Raw genomic sequence first — 18,416 nt, forward strand, 5'->3', positions numbered from 1 at the left:
GATTGAGTTTAAGAGCCGTGAGATTATGCTGCAGCTCTATCGAACCCTGGTTAGACCACTTGGAATATTGTGTTCAGTTCTGGTCGCCTCATTATAGGAAAGATGTGGAAGCATTAGAGAGGGTGCAGAGGAGATTTACCAGGATACTACTTGGATAGGAGGGCATGTCTTATGAAAAAAGGTTGAGGGATCTAGGGCTTTTCGCATTGGAGTGAAGAAGGATGAGACGTAACTTGATAGAGGTGTACAAGATGTTGAGAGGTATAGGTAGAGTGGATAAGCCAGAGACTTTTTCCAATGGTGGAAATGTCTATCATGAGGGGGCATAATTTTAAGGTAATTGGAGAAATATTTATGGGAGATGTCAGAGGCAAGTTCTTAATACAGAGAGTGGTGGGTGTGTGGAATGCAATGCTGGCAGTCACAGTAGAGTCAGATACATTAGGGACATTTAAGTGACTCTTGGATAGGCACATGAAAGATAGTACAATGAAGGGTGTGTAGGTTAGTCTGATCTTAGGGTAGGATAAAAGGCTGGCACAATATCAAGGGCCTGTACTGTGTTGTACTGTTCTATGTTCTGTCCTGAAAGTGTGGGGATGTCTAACTTTTAAACAGATCTGGACTCCCCCTAAGAAGAAACATCTTTCTATGTGCACCTTATCAAAACTTGCAAGATTTACTTACTTCGATCAAGCCACCCTTCCTTCTTCTACACTCTGATGGACACAAGCCCAGTCTTGTCTAATCATTCTGGAGTAGAGTGGTGCTGGGAAAGCACAGCAGTTCAGGCAGCATCCGAGGAGCAATAAAATCGACGTTTTGGGCAAAAGCCCTTCATCAGGAGTAGAGGCAGAGAGCCTGAAGGGTGGAGAGATAAATGAGAGGAGGGTGGGGGTGGGGAGAAAGTAGCATAGAGTACAATAAGTGAGTTGGGGTGGGATGAAGGTGATAGGTCAGGGAGGAGGGTGGGGGAAGGTACAAAGAATACAATGGGTGGATGGGGGTGAGATGAAGGTGATAGGTCAGAGAGGAGGGTGGAGTGGATAGGTGGGAAAGAAAATAGGTTGGTAGGACAGGTCATGGGGACAATGCTGAGCTGGAAGTTTGGAACTGGGGTGAGGTGGGGGAAGGGAAAATGAGGAAACTGGTGAAGTCCACATTGAAGCCCTGGGGTTGAAGTGTTCCGAGATGGAAGATGAGGCGTTCTTCCTCCAGGCATCGGGTGGTGAGGGAGCGGTGGTGAAGGAGGCCCAGGACCTCCATGTCCTCGGCTGAGTGGGAGGGGGAGTTGAAATGTTGGGCCACAGGGCGGTTGATTGGTGCAGGTGTCCCGGAGATGTTCCCTAAAGCTCTCTGCTAGGAGGCGTCCAGTCTCCCCAATGTAGAGGAGATCGCATCGGGAGCAACGGATACAATAAATGATATTGGTGGATGTGCAGGTAAAACTTTGATGGATGTGGAAGGCTCCTTTAGGGCCTTGGATGGAGGTGAGGGAGGAGGTGTGGGCGCAGGTTTTGTAATTCCTGCGGTGGCAGGGGAAGGTGCCAGGACGGGAGGGTGGGTTATTGGGGGGCGTGGACCTGACCAGGTATTTATGGAGGGAATGGTCTTTGCGAAAGGTGGAAAGGTGTGGGGAGGGAAATATATCCCTGGTGGTGGGGTCCGTTTGGAGTTGGCGGAAATGTCGGCGGATGATTTGGTTTACCTTGTCTAATCATTCCACCATCTACTCATTCCTGATATCAATCTAGTAAACCTCTTTGTCTATAATGTGTTTGCATCCTTCCTTTAATAAGGGAGCCAAAACTCTCCACAGTCTTGCAGATTTGGTCTTGCCAATGCTCCCAATAATCACCAGTTCCACAGATTCCCTGATAAGGTAGGCACAGTCACTCAGTGGTTAGCAATGTTGGCTCCCAGCACTAAAGGTGTACAAACTAGGTGGATTAGCCATGGTAATTGCAGGGTTAGTTCGTGGTGATGGGTCTGTGTGGTATGCTCTTCGGAGGGTTGGTGCAGATGGGCTGAATGGTTTCTGTTTGCACTGTAAGGATTCTATGATTTGAAGTGGAGGGCTACCTCAGTTCAATAGATCCTTAAATAAAGCAAGGAGGAGATAATTTCTCTCCACAGCAAACCCTAAATTTACCTCTTCGTGTTCCAGCCAGAAAACATTATTCCCCAACATTTGTATAGAAGGAATGATTTCTGGACTCTAATTTGGACTGGATTCTATAGGTGTAAGCCATTGTGTGAAAACGTCAATTAACCTGACCCAGTTCACACCAATCTCTGTTGACTGTGTTTTTTTCTCGTACCTTTAATCTTGTTATGGATACAGGATCCAACACGTAGTGTAGGTTTTGGTAGACATGGTAACAGTTTAGATAATAGCATTCTGATCACACACACCCCCCCCCCGACATAGCCGGGTTACCTAGTGAAAATGTAATAAGCAGCTGAACGCTGCAGAGTCAGTAACTGACAAGCCAGTAAAGCTCAAACTGCCCACTTTGGAAGACTAGAGAAACTGGAGGCATGGCTGTCACAACTACACAAGTAAGTGGGCTATTCAAATAATCAGCAGCATATTTTCCAATATTACTATTAGTGAGAGTATTCAATCCAGATTGAACCCGAACTAATTTCATTCCTTTTGTCTTTCTATATGAAAGGCTTTATTTTTAAAAAAAGGAATAACCTGTTGATTTTAAACCTGTTTGTTACAAATATCGTCCTTCATGTACAATTATTTGGAATCTGAATGGATTTAAGGGGCAGGAGATGGCAAGGGGCAATAAAAGTTTATCAGAGTTGGTACATCACCAAATTATTGATTGGAGAAGGTAAAATCATTTGACACTTGAGTATCCATTATTTCATGAAATTCTGAGATTTATGCTTCTGGTGTGAGAATTTCAAAGCAGCCCTCACGTTTTGCAAGTTAATTCCAGGTTTGAGGCCCCTTGTGAAGTAGGGTTATCTATCCTCCAGAATGGATTTCTATCTTGGTTTTATGGTTGATCAGGAAAGTTTGCAGTTAACAAAATAACTTTTCAGGGAACTGATCTCAGCTTTGGCCAGAGGTGCATTGAGTGAATTGGTGCTATCACTATGAGGTTAAAAGAACAATCCAGGAGACCTCTTGGAGCAGCCAACGCTTTTTATCTCAAACTTATGAATAATTGATTGAATGTATCAATTACAGAAGCAGCTAATCGGGAATCCACATTATAGGAGGGATGCGATTGCACTGGAGATTTTATCAGGATGTTTCCTGGCATGGAGAGTTTCAGTTATAAAGTCACAGAGACGCACAGCGTGAAAACAGACCCTTCGGTCCAACTTGTCCATGCTGACCAGAAAACCTAAATTAATCTAGTCCCATTTGCCAACATTTGGCCCATATCCCTCTAAATCCTTCCTAATCACATCATGTGGTCACAGCCTTTGTCTCTCTTCTTTCTTTTTAAAGTGTCGTTTGATTTTGTTTTCCCCAAAGTTCCAAAACAATGCAACAGCTTATAAAACAGTAATTACTGCTTCTGGAATTTGAGGAAATCAGCTCCCACACTGAAAATAACTCAAAAAAGGAGCAGCTCTTACAGTCACAAGTTTTTCCCCATCCTCTATCTTGGATTACCCAAAATCCTTTTCCTTTTCATTGAATTCAAATTCCACCATCTGCTCCTGTGGCCAGGTTTGAACCCAGACCCCCCAGAACATTTACTGGGTCTCTAATTTAACAATCTGGCAATAATACCACTAGGCCATCACCTGCCCCTTTTTCATGAGGAAAGATTGGACAGATTGGGATTGTTTTCATTGGAGCAGAGGAGACTGAGATAGTACTATGATTGAGATGTATAAAATTATGAGCAGCATAGATAGGGTAGAGAGGAAGAAACTATTCCCTTTGGTGGAGGAATCAGTGACCATGGATATTGATTTAAGGTAAGAGGCAAGAGGTTTAGAGGAGATGTGAGGGGACTCTTTTCACCCACAGGATGGTGGGAATTTGGAACTCACCTCCTGTAGGGATATAGAGGCAGAAATCCTTATAACGTTTAAGAAATATTTAGTGGTGCACTCGCAATGCCAAGATATACAAGGCTATGAGCCAAGTTGCTGGAAAATGGGATTAGAATAGTTAGCTGGTTGTTTTCGATTGGCACAAATTTGATGGCCCGAAGGGCCTTTTTCCACGCTGTTGAATACTATGACTCTATGACCATTCACTTTCAAGATTCGTTTTACTAGTAATTTCAAATTGAAAAGGCAAGTGATTCTGAAATGCTGCAGACATTGAAAGCATAGAATAATACAATGAAGAGGCCTTTCTGCCCATCAAGTCTCATTCAAGAAAACTATTGTAAGCTACTCTACTGCCACTTTCCAGCACTTGAATAGTCTTGAATATATAGTACCTGTAGTGAAATGGTGCACCACAAGTCATCACATGTTGGATCAATGAACTCAAATAATCTTCCAATTTATATACTTGCAGTGCCTAGGGTGACAAGAGTTTGTTTTGTACTTTCCCTGCATTTTCTTTGAAAGGAAGGCAACTGTTGGTGCCATGGATAAATAATGGAATCTTACATTGATGTTCAAGGACTAAAGACATTTCACAGATCCAGGCACTGAGATAACTTCTGAATTCTGGTCTTAAATTTAAAAAGAAAACTATTTATTGATGGCATTGTTATAACATTATTAGACCTTAACTCGCAGAAAACTAGATGTGGAAATGTTGATTCCCCTCATGGACCTGAGGGCATAATATCAGAATAAAGGGTTGCCAATTTAAAATGAAGTTGAAGATTCTTTTCTCTATACTCTTTAATATTACCCACCATCCAAGAAAATTATGGTTTTCAATCTCTGATCCTTCAAGGGGTACATTTTAGGGGGGTGGTGATGACTTAGTAGCAACGTACTGGACGAGTAATCGAGAATACCAGAATAATGTCCTGTGAGAATGAGTTGAAATCCCAATCATACCCAGTGGCAAAATGTCTATTTAATATAAGCTTGGAATAAAATGTTCATCTAATGGTGGCTTTGTAACCACTGACAATTACTTTAAAAGCATATTTAGGTTCACTAATGCTTTTTACGGAAGGAAATTTGCTGTCCTTACATGGTCGGATCTACATGTGAATCTAGATACATAATTGGGGACGGGCAATAAATGCTGGCCCAACCAGTAATGCCCACATTCTGTGAATGATGGGGAAGATTTTCAAGTTTACTCTTTGTGTGAAAAGGATTGTTCTTTGATTTTTCTGATACCACAGTGGGATATTTTTCAGGGAAGAGGAAGTGAGGACTGCAGATGCTGGAGATCAGAGTCAAGAGTGTGGTGCTGCAAAAGAAACAGCAGGTCAGGCAGCATCCAAGGAGCAGGAGAATTGACGTTTCGGGTATAAGCCCGTCATCAGGAAAATGAAGGGTTTATGCCCGAAACGTCGATTCTCCTGCTCCTCAGATGCTGCTTGACCTGCTGTGCTTTTCCAGTGCCCACTCTCGACTGGGATATTTTTCAGTCCCCCATACACAATTGCAACCTAAAAACATTTGAACTTGCAATTTTAAGCATGTGGTCACCATATGAAAGAAGAGTCAGGTGTTTATTTTTTAGTAATATTTTCTTTAATCACATGGGAAGCCCCACAGCTCAACCTGTGCAAAAGCAAGGCAGGAGAATGGTATTAATCATGCAGGTTTAGAGTTTTGACCTACTGCCTTTGGGTTAAAATCACTTCAATTCAAGAGCTTGAGATCAGCTAGGAGGTGATGAACTGCATCTGTAAAAGGTGGTAATGTATTCTAAAAATGGTTAATACTGAAAGTGACACCTTGTTGTAGCATGTTGTGTTTAATTAGCTCCAGATCATTGACAGAACAATCAATGCTTTTGTGAATACACTAAGCCTCATCATTCCCCAACTATGTCAATCATTCCTCTTTTGCAGGGGTTGGAATCTGTTTTCTGTGAATTGGATCAGGAACAGTCGTTGTTCTTCATTCAGATTTATGTGATCCCAGCAGCATTTCTGCTGGTTTTGGTCATTGGGCTGACAATGAACTGCCAGGCCCTGTGGGTTATGGTCCACCAGAACAAGCCCTGGAACCGTAGCACTCTGTTCCTCTGCAACCTCACAGTGGCTGACACCACATGGATGCTAACCCTCCCTTTCCTCATTTACTACCACTTTGCCAGGCTGCACTGGGTTTTCGGAGATTTTGTTTGCAAGATGGTAAGGTGTATGTACCACACCTGCTTCTACTCCAGCATTTACTTTGTGACTTGCATCAGCCTCGACCGTTACTTGGCTGTGGTGCACCCTTTGAAGTCCATCCTCTTGCTGAGCAGACGACAATCCTTGTTTGTGTGTGTGGGGATCTGGGTGCTGACCACTGTAGTCAGCATTCCATCTGCCCTCATGACCTTCATCCTTCCTTGCTCCCAAAATCAAACGGTGTGCACCCTCTACATCTTCTCCGACAACACCAACAAGACATTACCTTACACAGTTATCAGCACAGTGACTGGCTTCCTCCTGCCCTTTGTTGCCATCTGCTATTGTTACTGGAACTGTACCAAGGAGCTCAAGAAGCACTGCACCCAAAAGAAGAAGAAACTCTTCAGGTTGATGTACTCAGTTCTGATCATTTTTGGCCTCATGTACTTGCCCTACCACCTGGTGAGGAACGCCTGCATTATACTGAGAGCCTTCTGGAGCAACCAGACACAACTAGTCTACAGCTCAGATGTGGGTTTCTCAATGGAGATGGCTATCTGCAGCTTCAACACTTGTATCAACCCTTTATTTTATTTTATGGCAAGTGGCAACAGCAAAAATTCACTAAAAAAGACCCTTTCATTTTGTTGCAAAGACACCAAAAGACAGGTTAGGTTCAAGGTGACTGCAGTCCATCCAGTCTAGATGGTTTGGTATCCAAGCTGTTTCTAACACCCCCATAGAATGCACATTGATCATTTATCACTATGGATTCTCAGGCTTTCATGGGACTGCATGGCACCAACATATTCCTAAAGATGTTTGTGCACTTTCCACTGTTGACTTACCTTGAGTACCTTACATAACTGATAAATATTTGACATCTCTCTCACAGTTTAGAATGTCATTGGTGCTAATTAATCTTTTCTGTACTAATTTTTTTTCAAATATAATTTTTTTTAATCATTTCAGTTTAGTTGGTATGATTGTGTAAGGAAACAGGATGTTTTTTGACAATGTGCTTTTCAATTAGAGCAACAGAGCATTTGCAAAGATGAAAGCTTGAGATTACTCTTTGTATTTTCATCTCAATTATATATTAAAAATTTCTATGCTGCTACTTATTTCTGCACAAATCAATTTTGCTTTTGTTTCAGAATACCATTTGTCCTTCACTCCACCCCTACGTTGGTGTCCATGTAATGTTGCTATTGTGTATCTAATTATCCCTCACTGCGTCAATGGGACAGGAGTAGGTACTGGATTAGTGGTACTGGATTAGTAGGTACTGGCTTTTGCCCGAAACGTCAATTTCGAAGCTCCTTGGATGCTGCCTGAACTGCTGTGCTCTTCCAGCACCACTAATCCAGAATCTGGTTTCCAGCATCTGCAGTCATTGTTTTTACCTCGACAGGAGTAGGTAATCCAGCCCCTTAAACTCGTGACACTTACTTCAATTTTTTATCTAAACTGAATTTCACAGATTAATTCAATATCACTTAACACTCTTGTTGACAAAAATAAACTATTAACCTCAGTTTTGAAATAAAAACAGGAAATGCTGCAGAAACCCAGCAGGTCTGACAGCATCTGTGGAAAGAGAGAAACAGTTAATGTTTTGAGTCCAATGTGACTCTTCTTGAGAACTCATTGAGAATTCAAAGGTCATTAGAGTGGAAACATTAAATTGTTGCTGTCTTCAGGTCTGCTGAGTTTCTCCAGCACTTTCTGCTTTTATTTCAGCTCTTCAGCATCCAGAATATGTTGCTTTTATTTCAGTTTTGAGAGTTACAATTAACCATTTCTCAGCAAGTTTTTGTTTTAGGACAATGGGGTGGTGAGTACCAAATGTGCATTACCTTTTGTGTGAATAATTACTCTTCAACATCTCCCTGAAATGGTCATGCTCTTAACATAACACCACCTGTTCTCGACTCCCCGACCAAAGGAAACATTCAGTCTATGCAATCAAATTATTTAATTATTTCATAAATGCTTCCATTTCAGCAACACTTACTCAATTATAGTCAAGGGACACAAGCTTAGCCCAAGCAACCTCCACTTATAATTTAATTCTCCTCACTGCAGTATTATTCTGGCAAATCTGCACAGTACTCTCTCTAAGGTGAATTCTCTCTCTAGCCGTCCTGAAGTATGTGTTGTGGATGTTACACTCCTGCCTTTGAGCATCGGTAATGGAGATTGGAGTGTTGAAAGTGTTAATCAAACGGGCTGCTTTGTCCTGCATGATGATATAAAGATTTTGCTTTGTTCACTTGTGGGTTGTAGGTATTACTGACCAATCAGCATTTACTGCCTGTCCACTTGAAAAAGTGATGGTGAGCTGCCTTCTTGAGCCACTGCCGTCCATGTGCTGTCAGTAAACCCACAATGCCTTTAGGGACGGAATTCCAGGATTTTGATCCATTGACAGTTGAGGAACGACGATATATTTCCAAGTCAGGATAATGAGTGGATTGGAGGTAAACTTGCAGATGGAGGTTTCCCTTGTCATTTGAGATACAAATGGTCATGTGTTTACAAGGTTCTGATAAGGATCTTTTGTGAATTTCTGTAGTGCATTTTGTAGATAGTACACACTCGTACAAGTGAGCATTGGTTTTGGAGGGAGTGAGTGTTTGTGGATGTAGTGCCTATCAAGTGGGCTGCTTTGTCTTGGATTCTGTGAAGCTTCTTGAGCATTGGTGGAGCTGCACCCATCCAGGCCAAGTGGGGAGTATTCCATCACACTCCTGACTTGTGCCTTGTAGGTGATGGACATACTTTGGGGAGTCAGGAGATGAGTTATTCATCGCAGTATTCCTAGCTTCTGATCGGTTCTTATAGCCATTGTGTTATGCAGTGAGTGCAGTTTAGTTTCTGGTCAATGATAATCCCCCAAGAATGTTGATGCTGGGGGTATTCAGTGATGGTAACACTATTGAATGTCAATGAGCAGTGATTAGATTGTTTCTTATTGAGGATTTGCCTGGCATTTGTGTGGCACGAATTTTACTTGCCACTTGTCAGCCCAAGCCTGGATATTGCCCAGATCGTATTGCTTTTGAACATGGATTGTTGCAGTTATGCAAGCAATTGGAGAGTATTCCATCGTATTTTTGACTTGTGCCTTGTTGATGGTGAACAGGCTTTGATGTGAGTTACTTTCCACAGAGTTTCTGGCACCTGACTCAGTCTTGAAGCCATTGTATTTATATAACCAGTTTGATTCACCTTTTGCTTAATGGTAAGCCCCATGATATTAATAGTGGGTATTCAGCGATGGTAATACCACTAACTGTCATGAAAGGGTCATTGGAGTCTCTCTGGGAGATCATCATTTCCTGGTATGACCCAACTGGATCTACATTCTCGATATTTGTTATGGTCTGAGAGTTTGAAGGTGATGGGAAATATGTTTACATTTCTGGATCACCTCTTCCCATGTATTTGCATCTAATGTCAAGGAGTCATAGAGATCTACAGCACAGAAAATGGCTCTTCAGCCCATCAAGTCTACACCAGTCAAAAATAACCATCTAACTATTCTAATCCCAGTTACTAGCATTTGGTCCTCTGTGCCTTGGCATCGCAAATGTATGTCTAAATACCTCTTACATATAATGACAATTTTTGGATCTGCCACCCTTCCAGGCATTGAGTTCCACATTTTCACCTTCTTCTAAGTGAAAAATAATCTCCTCTAAACCTTATGTCCCTTACCTTAAATCTAGCCTACAGTCATTGATCCCTCTGTCAAATGGAAAAATGTTCTTACTGTCATGACACCACCACCACCCCCTCGCTCCCTCACCCCAGTCTCCTTTACTCCACTGTGGATTCCAGAAATGCACACTCTAACTGTGGCCTAACCAACTTTCATACTGGTTCCAGTATAACCTTTCTGCTGTTAAACACAATGCCTCAGCCAGTAAAGGCAAGTATCTCACATTCCTTCTGAACCATTTTAATCACCTGAGCTGCCGCCATAAGGAAGTGGTACACATGCACACCAAATCCATCTGAACCTCGGTGCTTCCCAGGGTCCTACTGTTCATTATGTATTCCCTTGCCTTGTTTGTCCTGAATAACCAAACATTTTGTCAGATTGAATTCTATTTGCCACTGATTACCCATCTGGCCAGCCCATCTATATCCTCCTATAACCTAAGGCTATCCTCCTCACTATTTACTACCCCACTAATCTCTGTATCACCTATGAACCTACTGGTCAACTCTTCCAGAATTCAAGTACAAATTGTTTATATATAACTGCAAACAACAAGGCTCCCAACACTGATCCAAGCAGGGAGATTTAGAGTTTCAAATGTGAAATATGAAGAGGGTTACCTCAAATTACAACAGGATCTGGACCAGATGGCTAATGGGCGGAGAAGTGGCAGATGGAGTTTAATTCAGATAAATGTGAGGTGCTGCATTTTGGGAAAGCAAATCTTAGCAGGACTTATATACTTAATGGTAAGGTCCTAGGGAGTGTTGCTGAACAAAGAGACCTTGGAGTGCAGGTTCACAGCTCCTTGAAAGTGGAGTCGCAGGTAGATAGGATAGTGAAGAAGGCGGTTGGTATGCTTTCCTTTATTGGTCAGAGTATTGAGTATAGAGTTTGGGAGCTCATGTTGCGGCTGTACAAGACATTGGTTAGGCCACTGTTGGGATATTGCATGCAATTCTGGTCTCCTTCCTATCGGAAAGATGTTGTGAAACTTGAAAGGGTTCAGAAAAGATTTACAAGGATGTTGCCAGGTTTGGAAGATTGGAGCTATACGGAGAGGCTGACAAGGCTGGGGCTGTTTTCCCTGGACCGTCGGAGGCTGAGGGGTAACCTTATAGAGGTTTATAAAATTATGAGGGACATGGATAGGATAAATTTTCAAAGTCTTTTCCCTGGAGTCGGGGAGTCCAGAACTAGAGGGCATGGGTTTAGGGTGAGAGGGGAAAGATATAAAAGAGACCAAAGGAGCAAACTTTTTACACAGAGGGAGGCACGTGTATGGAATGAGCTGCCAGAGGATGTGGTGGAGGCTGGTACAATTGCAACATTTAAGAGGCATTTGGATGGGTATATGAATAGGAAGGGTTTGGAGGGATATGGGCTGGGTGCTGGCAGGTGGGACTAGATTGGGTTGGGATATCTGGTCGGCATGAACGGGTTGGACTGAAGGGTCTGTTTCCATGCTGTACATCTCCATGACTCTATGACCTGGAATTTCACGTTTTATCCACAGTGTACAGGTATCTTTTCAATTCAGTCAGATTTCTCATTTGGAAGGTAGCGTGACTGTTGGGCTCAGCTTCCAGCCTGTTACAGAGGGCTCTGCAGCAGACCACGGGATAATGTAAGTTTGATCTCTGGTTACAGAGAGGGATTCAATCCTGGGGGTAGAGATGGTGTTGTGTTCCCATGCACAGTAGTGATTTGCATCTTGTAGGAGGTGGGGGTAAGATTGAGATCCCCATCTTTAGAGGGAGAATTACACTGGAATTGGAGTATATAATCCCAACGAAGTCTGATCGTCTGCACCAGGTATCTCTCTGTGTGGTGAGACAAGAAGGCACAGTGAAGGAATTGTGTCTTTTCCTCTTAGCCAACAAGCTCTGTTGTAACAGCATTTCTGATCTCCCTAACAATGTACTCACTTCCTTTCAGCTCTTTGGCTTTCCCAGGCCTGGGGTATAAGGTAGGCCACAATTAATGCTAAACAGCAGGTTAAATAAGAGGCTCATAAACAATTTAAATTGCCAACCTGTCTTCCCAGACCAGATTGGCTGTCTGTTAAACCTAAAGCAAATTGTTTAAGAGTTAGGTTTTATTTTGAGATTTTTAACTTCTGATCTGACCACAATTTTTTTTAATACTAAAGTTTGGCCCGCAATTTTCAGAAGTCTCTGTGAACTAAAGAACTGCAGCTAACTTTCATGATACACACTTATAGAGAGACATCATTGTACAGTTTCATAGCAGATGGAACTATTCTACTCAAGTATGACTAAGATAATTGTTAGCTGGTTGGATGTAACATTTACCATTCAGTTATTGTCAAGATTCTTCCTTGCTCTTCTGAGACTGCTGAATGGACCTCTGTAATTTCAAATCTAATGTTGACCTTGCTTTTGTGCACTTCCTGTGTAGATGTAACCTTGTATGCCTCACTCTGTCCAAACACCCTATGATCTGAATGTTCTTGTTTGGTATGATTTGCATGTACTGCTCACAAACCAAAGCTTTTCACTGTACTTAAGTACAACAATGACAACAATGAACCAAATCAAATCAACATCTACCCTTGAACAGGATTGAACCCAAGACTTACACATTTGATCCTTGAGCTATTTATTGGAGCTGGGCAGATGAATTGCCTTCCTACTGGGTATTATTTTTTGTGTGCCTCCTTTTGGAGGGGTGCAGCCACCAAGGCCAAATTTCCCCTCTTAAACTTTACATTCAAGGAAGGAGGTACCCCACACTCTTATTGAGTGTCAACTTAGTGCTGGTGCCCCAATCTTCACATGCCCGAGGCTGTCTGGAGTACAGCCTGAAACAACCCTTCCTCAGTCAGAGCTGTGAATACTACCATTGATCTAATAACTACTCCATCTGGACTGGCATGCAATCCTGGAAGTTAACCCTGAATTTAGACGCTAACTCTTGCCAACTCATCAAGGCTTACAGAATGCAACATTTTAAATGGTTTTCCAGACTCTTGTGTGACTAGGTTACATAACTGATGAAGTCAAGTGTTGGGTGTGAGTGTGAGTGGAAACTATTGAATTCATTTGAGCTGATCTTGAGTCAGTTACTGGTGAAAGATTCTCCTGTCACTAATAAAGATGAACCATCAGCAAAAGGAAGGGCTGGTTTACAACCTAATAGCTTACAATCCGTCTCATATGTGACACAAGATCAAATCTCGATATGCATAACAGTCAGAAGTCAGTGCTGGAGGGATAGATATCAATTTTCAGCTATATACACTTGACGTTTGTGTAGACCCTTGTTGTGAGTAGTTCAGGTGAAAGCAACAAGGCGGACAGAAGGCCAAGAATTTAAGAATGGGTCATTTGCGGATTACAATTCCTTGATATGCATTATGTTCATTTTCAAACTGTAAAGTCCAACTGTTGACAGTTTCAATGATAAGATGATATCGGTAATGCTATTGGCCAGAAGAAATAGCAGCAGGTGGAGGCCATTCGGCCCTCCAAGTCTGCTCTGCCATTCAGTGAAATCATAGCTGACACTCGACTCAACATCATTTTCCTGCAATATCCCTGTATCCTGTAATGTTTTTAGTCTTTAGAATTCTATTGATTTCAATATAGAACATACTCAACTTGTGAGCCCTCACTGTCTTCAGGGCACAGATTCTCAATGCTCTGAGTGGAGAAAGTCTTTCGCATCTCAGCCCCAACTGGGTGGTCCCTTATTCTGAGACTGTGCCTCTGGTTCTATATCTCCAACACCACTTGCACACCCACATCTGATGTCTACACGTCATGGGGAAACATCCTCCCTACACTGACCTTGTCAAACCCTGTGAAAATTCTGTATGTTTGAATGCATTTTCCTTGCATTCTTCTAAACTCGAGGAAATAAAGACTCAGTCTAATCAATTGTTCCTCCATTCCAGGAATGAGTCTAATGAACCCCTGTTGAATTCTCTCTCTGTTGCTAGTATGTCAAGTCTCACCTATACCATGAAGAAAATGATTTAGCCATAAACTAAACTTTGAAACAATTTTAATCACAACTAAAGGATGTGTTGCATTTTTCAATGTGCAGAAAATGAATGAAAGGTTTAACTGTTTGAACTAAGCCAGACCATTCAAAGCATTCTTAAGCAGGCAGCCCCAGACCATAGCTTTGCAATTTGTTTTGGTAAGTGTACAGTGAAAATTACCTGGAGTAAGACAACTAGGTTGACTACTAGATTTTAAAACAGACAAAATTTTATTCACAAAATTACACAATGAAATACAAAGGACAGAATAAAGAAACCCTACAGAACTCAGCCTATCCAACTAGACTTAGTTGTGCTGTTCCAAATATACACAATAGTCCCAATAAGCAAATTCCCTTTAAAAACCAGTATCAATGGAACACATGCTTACAGGTTGAGGTTGAAGGGCAGAAAAGAGAGAGACAGCTTCCATACAGCTCCCTGTTGAACTCCAAACAAGACTGAACTAAAACTGCTCAGCTCAGGTTAGCTAAAGAACTGACCAATCACCTTTGATTATACAGGTCACTTCTGAAGCATGATCACTTTGGCCTGAAATCTCATCTGTTTACATATAAACAAAAGCCTCTCAAAATGCCTTTCATCTCTGTTACAAAACAGACTGATCAGAGCCCCGCCCAGTTTTTGGGCCCCTCTAAAACAAACCAAGGACAGAATCTCCTTGAGTGAATGAACAGCTTTTCGAAAAAATGGGATTAGCTTTGTCACATAACATTTAAACAGATCAACAGTTTTGAACAAATGCCTCAACTTTGTAAAAAGAGCCTGATTTTTATTGCCTTGCCATTAAACAGTATTTAATCACTGTTCCTTGGTGGCCTATTTACTGGCTTTATTTTTAAAATTTACAACACAACATTTAAATTACAAAATGGCTATGTTACCTCAGAGAAATGAGTCACAAATCATAATGAGCATTGGAATGTTATGTTCAAGATAATTTAGCAACATGGTGACACAGTGGTTAGCACTGCTGCCTCACAGCTTTGCCAACTATCTGTGTGGACTTTGCACGTTCTCCCTGTGTCTGCGTGAGTTTCCGCCGGGTGGTCGTTTTCTCCCACTGTCCAAAGATGTGCAGGTTAGTGGATTGGTCATGCTAAATTATCCATAACATCCAGGGATGTGCAGGTTAAGTAGGTTAGCCATGGGAAATGAGGGGATAGGTGTGTGGGTCTAGGCGGGAAGCTCTTTGGAGGATTGATGGGCTGAATGGCCTCTATCTGTATTGTAGGGATTCTATTTAGATCAAAACCTAAAATTTATTACATTGAGCCAGCAGATTGCTACCTACATAGAACATAGAACATTACAGCGCAGTACAGGCCCTTCGGTGTGGAACCAATCTGAAGCCCACCTAACATACACTATTCCATTTTCATCCAAATATTTATCCAATGATCGTTTAAATGCGCCTAGAGTTGGCAAGTCTACTACTGTCACAGGCAGTGCGTTCCTACCACTCCCTGAGTAAAGAAACTCCCTCTGACATCTGTCCTATATCTATCATCTTCGAGGAGAAAGTGAGGACTGCAGATGCTGGAGATCAGAGCTGAAAATGTGTTGCTGGAAAAGCGCAGCAGGTCAGGCTGCATCCAAGGAGCAGGAGAATCTTCAGAAATGAGGGAAGTGTGTCCAGCAGGCTATGATAAAAGGTAGGGAGGAGGGGCGTTGGAAATGCGATAGGTCGAAGGAGATTAAGGTGAGGGTGATAGGCCGGAGTGGGGTTGGGGGCGGAGAGGTCAGGAAGAAGATTGCAGGTTAAGAAGGTGCTCCTATATCTATAATCTCTCAACTTAAAGCTATGTCCTCTTGTGCTAGCCATCACCATCCGAGGAAAAACGTTCCCACTGTCCACTCGATTTAACCCTCTGATATCTCAATTACCCCACCTCTCAAACTTCTCTCTAATGAAATCAGTCTCTTTGTAAAATCCTTTACAATGTTGAAATACAGGTCTGTCCTGTTTGTCATTGTTATTCTCATTATAGCTGTTATTGACCAGACCTTACTCCTCAAAATATTTTAAGAACATAGCCTAGACTCTAACCTGTTTTTATTTGAAAGGCAGATGTAGAGTCTTAGAACTTAGAATTCCTACAGTGTGGAAACTGGCCCTTTGGCCCAACAAGTCCACACCGACCCTCCAAAAAGTAACCCACCCAGACCCATTTTCTTATTTCCACTACATTTTTCCTGCATAATGCACCTAACACTACGGGCAATTTAGCATGGCCAATCCACCTAACTTGCACAACTTTGGATTGTGGAAGGAAACCAGAGAACCTGGAGGAATTTCACGCAGACACGGGGAGAACGTGCAAACTCCATACAGACAGTTGGCCGAGGCTGGAATCGAACAGGGATGCTGTGAGGCTGCAGTGCTAACCACTGAGCCACTGTGCCACCCCTGTAATGTAATGCAATGTGCTTTGTACCAGATGTTAAGCAATGCATGATTCATTTAAACACTACAGTTAAATACAACAAAAGAAAGAACTTAGATGAACTTAACTCTATTGGGAAACGTAACAGAATAATAGATACAGTACCTATTACTAATTAACTGTTCCCATATAGTAACATCCCATAAACATACCCTTTGCCAAAAAGGCAAATTCAGTGAAATAGAATTGTCTCACTGGGAACCCAGCGGCAAAGAGGAAGTCCAGTAACCAAGAGAGGGAGAAGATAGCTTCTACTTCTTCAAGTCAACAACTGCAACCGCTTAAAGGCAAAACTTAAAAACTGAAAAAAACCTACGCATCCTAGTTTGTGAGAGCTTCACTCCACCCATCCAGACTGCGTCTCTTGTTCCAATTTAAAATCAAAATCCCCAAAGCCTCAGATGCCATTTACTCTAGTGATTTTGGTAGACTGCTGGGTGCCTCCACCTTACAATCTCTCTCCAAAAGAAAAACCAGGCCAACATAACCTCTTAAAGCCACTGCTTTGTCATGTTGGCTCTGAGGTATTGTGTTTCCAATTACATTTTATAAAATAACTCTTTTTGTTATTAAGGTTGTCGACCCAGGTTGTGAGCATGAACTCAACATGCCAATGATTCAGTGTGAACTGTAGCATAGAACAGTCTACTCTAAGAATATAACCATGAGTCAGGATCATTTCCAGATTAAAAGCTTTTTGCTGGAAATGCTCAGCAGCTCAGGCAGCATCTGTAATTAACACAAAGGAATTACACTTCAAGTGATTTCTTCTTCATTACACTTTTAGTTCTGATGAAGGGTCAACCAGCTGCAGACATAATTCTGTTTTCTGTGCAGATGCTGCCTGACCAATTGAAGATTGTTGGGCCTGGGACATTGCATTTGAGAAGCCCCTGCGACAATGATCTGGTATTTCTTTAAACAAGTTGTTCATCACAGGCTTAAGGGTCCAGAGGCAAAGAGTCAACCATCGATGTGAGTCTGGAGTCAGACTGGGCACAGATATAGATGGCAGATTTCCTTCCTTTAATGGTATTAGTAAATGACCATATCTTTTTTATACCAAATTATTATTGAATTCAAAATCAGTACGGGAATTCAAACCTAAATCTCCACTAACTTGGTGTGTCTGGATTGCTAGACCAGTGAGACTACCATGATCACCACCATCACAAAGATAATTGCCTACCCCCAGTAACTACAATCCTCTTCCTTTGTGCTACATGTGGTTTCAGCTACTGGAACATTTTCCTCCTGATACCCACTGACTACTATTACAAATGATCCTTGATGGCTCATTCTGACAAATACTATGTCAAGTGAAGTCACTCAGCTCAGGCATTCAGTTCCTTTGCCCATGTTTGGACCAAGGATGTCATGTGGTCTTGAGCAAAGTGGCCCTGAAGGAATCAGGGGCAGTTTTTTGGTAAGTAAATGATGTGATATTTTTGTGAATGTTACCTTGACAGTTGACTGTAGATTGAAATGCTGGGAATTACCTGAATTGGATTTGTCCAATTTCAACTATAGGATGTAGCTGGACAATGTTTCATTTACTCAGGTAGATTCCAGCTTTGTTGGTGTACAGAACTAGATTGGATAGGGGCTAGTCTGTTTCTACAGCACATGCTTTTAACGCTACAGTGGGAATTGCCTTTGCAGTATCCAGGGCACTCATTCATTTCTTGATATTCCATGGGATGCTTCAAATTTGTTTCAAAGAGAATGGAATCATCTAATGATGTGTCAATTGTCAGGAAAACATATCTGGTTCAGTAATATCTTCAGGGAAGGAAATTTGCTATCCTTACCTTGTCTGGTCTACATATGATTCCAGTTCCACAGCAATGTGGTTGACTCTTTAACTGCCCTCTGGGCAATTACAGAGGGACAATAACTGCTGGCCCAGCCAGTGATGCTCACATAGAGCGAGAGACTCATAGAGATGTACAGCACAG

General features: G+C 42.0%; 1 protein-coding gene across 1 annotated transcript; it reads left to right on the top strand.

Annotated features, from left to right (window-relative positions):
• The first annotated feature begins 5,957 nt into the window (after positions 1-5,957).
• Positions 5,958-6,956, top strand: LOC148146850 (P2Y purinoceptor 1-like). Its single transcript, XM_087996864.1, has one exon. The coding sequence runs from the start codon at positions 5,958-5,960 to the stop codon at positions 6,954-6,956; it is 999 nt and encodes a 332-aa protein (XP_087852990.1).
• Positions 6,957-18,416: the final 11,460 nt, after the last annotated feature.

The sequence above is a fragment of the Chiloscyllium plagiosum genome, unplaced genomic scaffold (genome assembly GCF_037043375.1).
Source record: "Chiloscyllium plagiosum isolate Xiang-an unplaced genomic scaffold, Cpla_swu_hap1 HiC_scaffold_18, whole genome shotgun sequence".
NCBI classification, from domain to species: Eukaryota; Metazoa; Chordata; class Chondrichthyes; order Orectolobiformes; family Hemiscylliidae; genus Chiloscyllium; species Chiloscyllium plagiosum.